The sequence below is a fragment of the Penicillium cinerascens genome, assembly GCF_028974065.1.
Source record: "Penicillium cinerascens strain IBT 15544 chromosome Unknown contig_9_segment0_segment0, whole genome shotgun sequence".
Classification (NCBI taxonomy): Eukaryota; Fungi; Ascomycota; class Eurotiomycetes; order Eurotiales; family Aspergillaceae; genus Penicillium; species Penicillium cinerascens.
The window spans coordinates 1,060,173-1,070,399 of NW_026695296.1; the positions used below are offsets into that span (position 1 = coordinate 1,060,173).

At 52.7% G+C, this 10,227-nt stretch overlaps 4 protein-coding genes across 4 annotated transcripts; 1 reads left to right on the forward strand and 3 right to left on the reverse strand.

Annotated features, from left to right (window-relative positions):
• Nucleotides 1–287: 287 nt before the first annotated feature.
• On the reverse strand, nt 288–1,039 carry N7498_007243 (WSC domain-containing protein; the record flags this gene model as incomplete). The annotated part of the gene is made up of 2 exons (XM_058454305.1): nt 288–664; nt 751–1,039. 2 exons carry the CDS (start codon nt 1,037–1,039, stop codon nt 288–290), a joined length of 666 nt encoding a protein of 221 aa, XP_058306554.1.
• Nucleotides 1,040–2,041: 1,002 nt separating this feature from the next.
• On the forward strand, nt 2,042–3,871 carry cps1 (Gly-Xaa carboxypeptidase; the record flags this gene model as incomplete). Its single annotated transcript, XM_058454306.1, has 3 exons — nt 2,042–2,388; nt 2,441–3,777; nt 3,828–3,871. The coding sequence occupies 3 exons, from the start codon at nt 2,042–2,044 to the stop codon at nt 3,869–3,871; spliced, it is 1,728 nt and encodes a 575-aa protein (XP_058306555.1).
• A 260-nt stretch (nt 3,872–4,131) lies between these two features.
• On the reverse strand, nt 4,132–6,372 carry N7498_007245 (dynamin family protein; the record flags this gene model as incomplete). The annotated part of the gene is made up of 1 exon (XM_058454307.1): nt 4,132–6,372. One exon carries the CDS (start codon nt 6,370–6,372, stop codon nt 4,132–4,134), a length of 2,241 nt encoding a protein of 746 aa, XP_058306556.1.
• An 805-nt stretch (nt 6,373–7,177) lies between these two features.
• On the reverse strand, nt 7,178–9,533 carry gta1 (glutaminase GtaA; the record flags this gene model as incomplete). Its single annotated transcript, XM_058454308.1, has 6 exons — nt 7,178–7,253; nt 7,312–7,591; nt 7,657–7,859; nt 7,916–8,939; nt 8,988–9,280; nt 9,340–9,533. 6 exons carry the CDS (start codon nt 9,531–9,533, stop codon nt 7,178–7,180), a joined length of 2,070 nt encoding a protein of 689 aa, XP_058306557.1.
• Between the last annotated feature and the right edge of the window lie 694 nt (nt 9,534–10,227).

The window sequence follows — 10,227 nt, forward strand, 5'->3', positions numbered from 1 at the left end:
AATTATTTTTTTACTTCAGTCTCAATGTACAGCTTTGAGGGATACACTAGTTATGCTTCTGAATTTGTATATTGTACCGAAAAGGATATCGAAGTCCATTTCGCAGTATATGCCCAGTTTAAGTTCACCGGGAATCTCAAAACGAATGTAGAGCACCATCCAGCAGTCCTTCAAACGCAAACACTGAAGGAGACCCGCCAGCGGATCAGTCTATCACCAATTAGAGCCTCTATCTCCCAGGAGAATCAGGGCCCGAGCATGGAGTACAGTACAAGCCGATCGTCCCATTACAGGAGCAGACCAAGCCCGGCGATCGCAGCGCCGATGATCGACGACCCGGCGTGCAGCGAGTTGGCGACGTTCAGGGTGGGTGATGCCGACGCGCTGGTGGTCACGGAGGTGACGGCCGCAGAGGCAGACTTCGAGGCCATGACGCTGGCACTGGCCTTGGAGATCATGGAAGCCGGTGCGGTCAGGATACCGGTTGGCACGGATGTAGGGTTGACGTTTGTTGGGGCGACGATGATTTCACCGGCGGCTGTGGAGGCGGTGGCAGGTGTTGAGTCGTCGCCAGACCCGGCGTCGGAGATGGAGCTGGAGTTGGAGCCGGAGACTTCGGTGTAATCGCCGGTGCTGAGGACGGTGTAGACATCCTGTCCGCCGCCTGAGAAGTCAGATGTTAGCTTTCTCCGATCAGGGGTTTTTTTTTTTTTTTTTTCTTCAATGGCAATGAAGTTTGAGGAATCTTACAGTCGTCCTCGGGCCAGCCAGCGCACTTGACATTGCACTTAGCATCGTCAATCTGGGCCGATTTTGGAGGCAGCTCGTTTCCACAAAGACATTGGGTGCCGCCAGTCAGAGCTGCGACGCGGAAACCGCCACTTTGGCACTTGTCTTCGCAATATCCTTGGGACTGGAAGGTGTATTCGGCTCCATCTTTGAGGTTTGGGACTGCAGAGTAGCAGCCAAGTTGGGAAATGGAGCTCGCCAAGGCCGGCAAGGTGAGCGCGAGAGTAACGAGTAGTTGTTGAGGATGCATATTGTAACGAGTGGTGACACAGGTAGATCGAAAAAAGGAAACGAAGGAGTGGATATAATAGTCGAGTATGCGGAATGCGGGTGGAACGAAGGATGCAAGAGAAGCAACTTAGAAAAGAGGAAAACAGCGTCAAATATGCCAGTCTAAAGAACTGACAGATCCGTTCGGCGCTAATTTGTGGAGTTGAAACGGGAACGATGACATCGTGAAGTTCCCTGATCGGACCCCTGAAACACTAAACAAATCCTCTATTGAACCTATCCGGCCAGGGGTGGAGGCCTCATTGGATGGCCCTGGTCTTGATCGCCCCGGTCATCGTCCCCAGAGTGGATCCTTGCTTAGGCTGCTCCTTTGACGGACGAGGTGATACGCCGCATGTGTCACTGGTGAAACCCAGCTCCGCTCTTCCGCTGTCGCGCCTCTTGGTTCGTTCGGGGATGGCTTCATGGCTCGTACGTGGGGAATTCCGCACTTTCAAGGATCCCCCTTGGAGCTGCCCTTGGAGCTGCCCCCTTGGTGATCGACTCGTAAGCTGAGTGAGAAGCTTCGTTCGGTGGCGATAAATGGCTCGTAGCTCTCCCGAGGTCCCCTTTGCTGAGCATCTTGAATTTGTAGCTTTTTATTTTGGCCTGCGGTCGCGTGTCAACGGTTCCACGTTTCTTAGCCCCTTCCCGAGGTTCCACCCCATCCACCTGTCCCAGGAACGCTTTACTTGGCTCAGATCTGTACGACTCGGGACAGTCTCAATATCGATTGCAGCCTCGCCATTCTCCCATATCGTGTGTATGGTACAAATCACGTACATCATGGATAGCCGACCTATCGGCAAACGCCAGCCAAAACTTGCCCTTTGGGGTAAGCGGCGGCAGCGGCCGCCAGCCGAGCAAGAGGGGAAGATAAGATAGTTGGAGATAACCCCGACTACTTATATGCCACGCGGGGAACTTACCTCTAGTGTAAGGACCTGAAGGGTATAGAAGTCGAAGGACACTCAGTTAGACCATGAAGCCTCTCAACCTCCTCGGACTGGCCTCGCTGCCATCCGCTCTCGCGCTGAACATCCCCGCGCAACAGATTCTCTTTCCTGGCGAGCTATCACGCAACTCTGCCGAGCTCTCCGGCCGAGAGACGTGCCCGCAGGCACCGAAGGTCGCTGCTCCTGATGATGGACTTCAGTCATCGTTGAAGTTCCTCAATGACGGTGCTTTCCGAACCCGCCAGGCTAAGCGGCTCTCACGTGCCGTGCAAGTGCCCACAGTCGTCGGCGATTTCATGGAGGACCCGTATGACGATGCCTTCGAGCCGGTTGTGCAGTTCCAGGAATTGCTAAAAGAGATGTTCCCTCTAGTGTATGTTCCCATCAATAGTGGAGGATTCAGCGAGATGGTAACCTTAATGTAGGCACGCGAAGGCCGAGATCGACCATATCAACCGACTCGGTCTGGTCTACACTTTTGAGGGCGAGGACATCACCCGAAAGCCCATCCTCTTCATGGCCCATCAGGATGTAGTCCCGATCGATGACCCAAACGACTGGACTTACCCGCCATTTGAGGGCCACTTCGACGGCGAATGGCTCTGGGGTCGTGGCTCCAGCGACTGCAAGAACGTGCTCATCGGCCTAATGTCAGCCGTCGAGGAGCTGCTCAGCCAGGACTGGCGCCCGCAGCGCACCGTTCTGTTTGCATTCGGCTTTGACGAGGAGTCCCACGGGTTCCTGGGTGCGGGCTCGATTGCTCCAGAACTGGAGAAGAAGTACGGCAAGGATAGCTTCGATTTTATTCTCGACGAGGGTGGTATGGGACTGCAGTCACTCGAGGGCGAATCCGACGAGGTGGTGTATGCTCTTCCTGGCGTTGGCGAGAAAGGTAGCCTGGACCTTGTCCTGGAGCTGGCTGTTCCGGGCGGCCACAGCTCGATCCCGCCCTCGCACACGGGTATCGGCATCATGGCTGAGATTCTATACGAGCTCGAGCGTCAGGAGCTGTTCTCTCCCCGTCTGGATCCCTCGCATCCGTCGTACGGTATGCTGGAATGTCAGGCCCGGTACTCGCCTTCACACGTTGAGCCCTGGCTGGCCGACAAGCTGGCCAAAGGTGACGCTGAAGCACTTGGCGAGGCCGTGGCTCAATCGCGTGGCCCGGCCGTGCGATACACGCTGCAGACTTCGCAGGCAGCTGATTTGATCCGCGGCGGCGTCAAGACCAACGCTCTTCCGGAGAAGGTCTCAGCCGTCGTGAACTACCGCGTGGCGCTGCATATGACGCCTGACGAGCTGCGCGAGCGTGCGGTGCGAATCATCAGTCCCATCGCTAAGAATCACAATGTCTCCCTGGACATCAACTTCCCCGGTGTTGCTGGCAGCAAGGACAACTTCTTCGGTGGTGAAGGGGACCGCACTCTGACGCTGTCGCCTCTCAATGAGCCCCTGTCCCCGGCCCCGATCTCCCCGTCAGATCCGCTCTCGTCCAAGGTCTGGGCCCGCTTTGCCGGTGTTGCTCGTAGTGTGTTTGAGTCGCACTCCAACCCGCTCGTCAAGTCGGAGGCCGAGTCGTCCCCGACCGTCGTGGTGACCGGTGATATTATGACGGGAAACACTGACACGCGCTTCTACTGGTCTCTCTCAGAAAACATCTACCGTTGGAGCCCCTCGCGTGCTGGCGGTACTTTCAATATCCACACTGTGGATGAGCGGATCCGGCTGGATGTTCACCTGGAGGGACTGATGCTGTATTACGGTAAGTTTCACTCTGGCTCTTTCATGACGTACCATTAACCTGGCTTTTAGATTTGATCCGCTCTTTCGATGGCTGGGATGAAAAGTCCGAGTAAAGAAGGGAAGGGGAAGGAGAAGAAGAAGGAAAAGGAAAGAGCATCGCTATCTAACCGGTTCACTGAGCAGACTTACGAGAAGGCAACGTTTGAGGGACTTTGAAAGAGAAGCGTGCGAGTAGGCGTAAAAATCATTAACGAGTTCCTCCCTTAGAGCTCTAGGAGCCCAATTGGATTTGAAACGACAACCAAGCTATTGAATAATCTTTCACTGCGATCATCGTAGATAGCCGGCAACTTGTGTTCACCCATTTTCATGATCAGGCAAGGAGGACCTTCCTACCAGCGTCCAGCTCTTCAATTTCCTTTCGCAGCTGTCGACGTCTGCGTTTCGTTTTCATATCCTCCCCAGCAATCTCCTCCAGCTTGTCATCGGAAAGACTATTTACCCACGACGGCGAGAACAACTTCATGGGAGCCGCCGGCCCCGTCACCAAGAAACGATCCGCTGCCTGCATACAAACATTATCGACGAACCTCTTTCGAGCCACTTTGTAATATGATTCGAGGATGTCATGGATATCTCGGATGGTATGCTGAGCATTATCCATATGGTCATGGTAAAGGACATCGGAGATTCGGGCCACGTCTCCATGAGGATGAACAAATATCGCCTTGGAAGCCAAATGATCCTTGAGTCTCTTTTGCCGGCACTTTTGGAGGTTGTCATTGAAGTAGTGGTTCAGTGTCATTGGCATTCCTTCGCGCTCGATGCTCAACAGAAATTCAACCTGTGAGGTAGCCTGTCGATACTTATCCATCAGGTTGTCCCAAAGGAGGGCGAGGATATTGGTAGAGATCCTGCTATCACCAGATGTGCTGTCACCACAGACAGCTCGCAGGGCCTTATTTATGAACCGATGGACCATAGCGATGACATCACTGATGTATCCCTGTGCCAAGTCAAGCCATTTCGCAGATTGTTTCTTCATCAGCGTTGACAACAAGGTGTAGTTGAACGTCCCGATTTCGAACCCACGAGCCTCCCGATGGACCCTTTCGATCCAGGTCTCAATGCCATCTTGAGATGCCTGGACCCTGGCTGTATCATGTAGGATTTCGAGGAAAGTATCGTCTTCTTGGATCCTACGGCTTTGTATGAAATCAGCCCCATCCCCCATCCCGGGTTCCACGGATGTATCTCCCAATTCCTCGGACGCAGCACTTGATGCCTCAGATACAGGCTTTGATACCGTCCATTCTTTTTCTGGTGGTGTGTCGACCCCTGAGTTTTCCTTCTCTGCCCGGGTATTTGCAAAAAACGAGAACGTATTGCCCCATTTCTGAACATGATTTGAGAACGCTATGTTCCTATTTGAGACTAGAGTGGCCAAGCGAAAATCCTCATCCGTGTCAAAGACGTCGTGGACACTGTAGTTTGTGGTGAGCGCCTGCTGCGTAATCTCCTGGAAAACTGAGATAATGTCCAGAAGAACCATGCGCTGCTGTTCTGCTGTCTGTCGCTCAATTCCGAGGGTCTCAAGAGCTTTCCTTGTCTCCTTCAACTTCTTGGTAACTTCCAAGCGTACCAATGGGAATTCGCGGCGGACGATAGACGCGAGAATTTCTTGGAGGCGGTTCTTCAATGCTTTGATACCGAAATTCTCAGCACGTAGACGATTCCAAGGCTCTTTTTGAAGAAACAGCCTCTCCATAGTGTCTCGATCGTTATTGCCATCAACGAGTTCCTGCTGTCCCAGATTCCGCACAAGCACCCACCCAAGGTGGCTGTTCACTTGGCCTTCGATTAGATCTATCACATTGTTTTCGGCTCCCTTGTCCACAAGATCAGGCTTGGTGAGAATGCGCAGTGTTCTTTCACCTTCGGGGTCAAGTTCCTTCGCCATCTCAATGATTTCTTGCGTGGCAATGTCCACGTTTGCAGGCACAACGGTCAACATGACGGAGCGACGGTTCTTCATGTAATGAAGAACCATATTTCTGACCAGTAGAATGTCGTTCTTCGTGGTGCGGCCGGGGGTTGTATTCTTGAAAATTCCCGGCACATCAATAACACTCAGATGGTTCTCCTGCGGGCCGCAAATCTCGAGCCGGAGGACGCTGTTGGAGAATGTCGGCTTTCCATCGCTGTCGGAATCAGAGAGGTTGAAGAGTTCATGGACCTGTCTCATCATTTGAACAAAGCCTTTTTCGCCGAGAGTCTCCAAACCAGAAACCTTCCAAGCTCTAAGCTTTTGATCATCGTCTGCGTTGCCTGATGCAGGAATGATTGATGCAGAAATCTCGCGGTTCTCCAGCTTGACGTCTCTCCGAAACATAATCTGGGTCGCGAAACGAGTGCAGAGACCGCTGTCTCGTGGGAAGCTGAGCTTGGTCAAGCCTTCCAGGACAGAGCTCTTTCCGCTCGACTGGTCACCAACGACGACAAGCTGAGGTAGACTGATGTATTCACCGACATTGCAGGCGAATAGTTTGTCGATTTTTTCAAGCAAGTTTGGGTCTGCCAACCTGGTATCATCAAGTTCTGTCTTGATCGCCATGGCTTCTGATGAGAGTGAGGAAGGTGGTGATAACCGGAAAGATGAGATGTTCAGGAAATTATCCGGGTAGGTAATGGGAGAAGGAAGAGGAGGAAGTGGAAGAAGATGGAGACAAAGTAGACAGAAATGAGAGTGAGGAAGGTAAGACGGACTGAGAGAAGATTAAGAGCGTTGGATGCTACTGGTCACAAGATTGAGATATTGAACGAGCAAAGAACAAATGTCAAAGGGCAATGAGAGAAGAATGTAGAATGAAAAGATAGAACGGCAAACGAAATGTACGAGCCCTTTAAAGGAATTGCTAGACCAGAAAAGGCCAACGCTGAATAACTTTGGGGCTGCGAAAGAAGGGAACAAGCGTTCCGGTACCCAACAAAGACTACAAGCAAGGAGTGCTGTGCAGAGTTGCATCCACAATACCTCCATACCTTCTCTACAGCGAACACACGTACGGAGCCTACAACCCAAAAGAATCCGAAACAAAGTAAAGTGAAAAGAATCCGATTAAAATGCAATAGGTATACACAACAAGAAAACCCCCACAAAACGAGCGGACACCAAGAAATCACCGACTCATACAACACAAGCCATACAACGCCGGATTCCAAGGAAGGGTATCAAGAGCGAAACAGAAAGGGTATAAGTACTCCAATCGCAGTCAAGCGAGCAGAGATCTAGTGCAACCATTCCCACCAGGAATCAAAATCCATGCCTCCGTACCTGACTGACGGATTTCGGGTGAGGAAATGGGCCGCAACAAAAAGTGGTATGTAAGAATAAATGCACAAGAAGTGAATGTAGTGTTTTAATAGGATGTCACCAGGAGTGGTGCGAAGGTACCGCCCACGACGGGGCGCGCAACGAAGGTAATTCCGGGGTAGCTGGGATATGTTAGCAATGCAATGGTCAATGTTTTTACAGGGCGAAGGGGGTACATACTTTCCGGAGATGGTGTCGTACAAGTCGGTCAGGGGGCGGTTGGTTGGGGTCTCGTTGACCCAGAGCGACAAGTCCTTGAAGAAGGTGGCCCGGGTGTCGGAGGAGGCAATGGCAGCCGTGAAGCATTGCCAGTCAAGCTTGGTGTAAGTGTGGCGGGTATCCAGCGGAACACCATACTTGTTGGCGACGGTCGGGTAGAAGTTGCTCTGCATCTGGTAGACGGAATCCGGCACTAGGCCCAGACCCAGCTGGGCGTCCGCATAGAGGTTGTAAAGGAGGCCTGAAAAGAAAAGAAAAAAAATAAGTTAGGATTAGGGTACGGAATGTTGGTGGAATGCGATTTACCATGGCTGCTGTCATTCCCATAGGACAAGGTGGCATGGGGCGGATTGGCGTCCTTCGCGACGCCCAGAGACTGCCACTTGGAAATGTAGTCGTGGGCAATGCTGGAATAATTGGCAGCGTCGTCGCTGTGGCCGGTCAGGTCGGCAATGACCGACATGGCCTGGATACCAATCATGCCCTTGAGAGCCAGGTTGGTTTGGTTGCTAATTATGCTCGTCAGTATTTTTGGTCATGGAATAGGTGTTTCGTTTGCACTTACGCCAGGGCTCCGGCAAAGTCATCAGTAGAGATCTGGTTGGCAGGGTACAAGGCATCGTCGACAAGGTAAGTTGTCCACTTCTTGAGTAGGTTGTAGTGAGCGTCCAAGTAGTTGCCGTCGCTAGCCTTCAGGGCATATGCCAGAGTCATGATAACCATGTTGCCGCACTCCTCAAGGGGCATCTTCTCGTCATTACCGTCGTTGTGACCGGTGGCGTTGGGATAAGACGAGCCCATATCGTGCATGGCCCAGCTGTTGGGATATTTGCCGGCCTCCTGGTTTTCGTAAAGCGGCCGCATGACCAGCTTGAGCAACTCAGGGTTGGAGTACAAGAAGAAGGGATAAGCCGGGAAGATGACATCAACGGTGTTCACGTTGCCATCGGACGAGATCTCCTTCAGGAACAGATACATCTTGTCCTGGGTGCCAGCCAACTGGGTAGCGCCGATTGCCTGACGGGCCGAGAGGGAGGTGAGGGTGAGGTAGTCATCTCCACCAACAGCAAGGGAGTCCTTGGCAACCTGGCTATCAAACGCGCCGGAAATGGTGGCAGAGTCTTCGAAGTCGTTGTGGAAGAAAGACAGAGCATCAAGCTCAGAATTGAAGTAGCTCGTCCACAGAGACTTCACCGGACCGTATGCAGAGGCACCTTCGAATTGAACAGCCTCCTCTTGGGTAAGGCCAAGCGAGAAGAGCGTGCTGACGGGAGACGAGTCGACGGTACCCAGGTCGGACGAGAAGCCGAAGACGGGCCAGTCGTCGTTGATAGCTCGGAAGTCGGTGTCAACCGTGTTGGACAAGGTACCGTTCGAAGCGAACTGGCCACGCACAACGATATCCCTACCAGACTGGTAGGTCATGTCGTCGTTGTCATCAGTAGCCCAGTACCAGTTGCCCCACTCACCCTGCTGGTTGATCTCGGAGAACTCCAATTGGACCTGACGGTACACCTTGTGGTACGCGACATTACCAGTAGTACCGTAGTCCCACTGCGCAATGGTATCGCGATCTCCCGACACCCATTCTAAATCGAGTCAGTTATCACGTTACACAAATGCTGGAATTGACTTACCAGCAGAGATATCCGCATAGACTTGAACATTGTGGCCCTTGCCGTCCAAGGAAGAAACTTCAACATTCAAGTACGAGAAGACAAGGGATTGGCGCTTGTAATCAGTGGGCGTGATAGGCGACATGAAAGTAATGTTCATTTCCACCTTGTCCTGAATATTCATGGTGTAGATACTCTTTGTTGACGTGTACTCGAATGCGGTCTGGTTGACAGTCGTAGAGCCGGGCAGGCCCATCCAGGTGTAAGTCTGACCGTCGACGCGGATCATACCAGCCCAGCCGGTGATCTGGTTCCTATTGACGCGCCGACACATTAGACAGATCTCCAATGCCGTTGAAAATATCAAACTTACTCCCAAAACACGGGCCATTCGCCGGCGAGGTAGCCTCCATCTCCACCATCGCTGCCAATATTCAGCCAAGTGCTCAGGTACGGCGACTTGACAGCCAAAGGAGCAGCCGGGGGACGAGCAGGAGTAAAGGTCGATTGTGCTCCAGCGGAGGCAATGAAGGAAGCAACCAGTAGACCGAGGCGAAACAGCTGCATCGTGACGGGTGTCGGATATTTGTCGAAAAAAAAAGGATTGGACGGGATCACAACGGTTCAACCGAGGAGCATGTCCCTTTTTTGTAGTAAAAGTTGATTAAAAAGTAAAACAAGAAAAATAAACCGGCTCGGGTAGCTATGCTGCAGCAGCGCTGGCAAAGAGGGAGAGGACGCAGGCAAGGATCGGCGTTGTGTTTACAGGAATGCCAGGGACATTTTTATAGTCGAGCGCCCAGAAGGGGAGAAAGGAGAGAAGGCCCGACTAAGGACCCGCATGCCACAACGATGCCACAGCCCACGGCGAAATGAGTGTAATTGGATTAGCGCGATGGGGATGGTGATTGCATCGAGCAGCAGACCTGCAGGCGTTGAAAGACCCGAGCGAAGTCGGCTGATCAGCGTCAGTGCCCGGAGAGAGATCTCATGCGCTTGGCCATATGGGAAGGGCACAGTGGACGCGAGGGGGGTCAGAGAGAAGGGCAGTGTGCCTTCATGGCAGGGGGGTTCAGTCCGAGGAGACCGGGATATTACCTGGCAAGTCCGAGAGCGAGACCGGACCAAGGTCAGTCAACGAAATGGTGCATGTATCGCATGGAACAAGCAGCGGTCAATGCAGGATCGCCCCAGGGTCTCCGCAGCGAGTCAAAAGGCACGGAAATTACCTTCGGACCAAGAAACCAGCAGGTGACTTGAG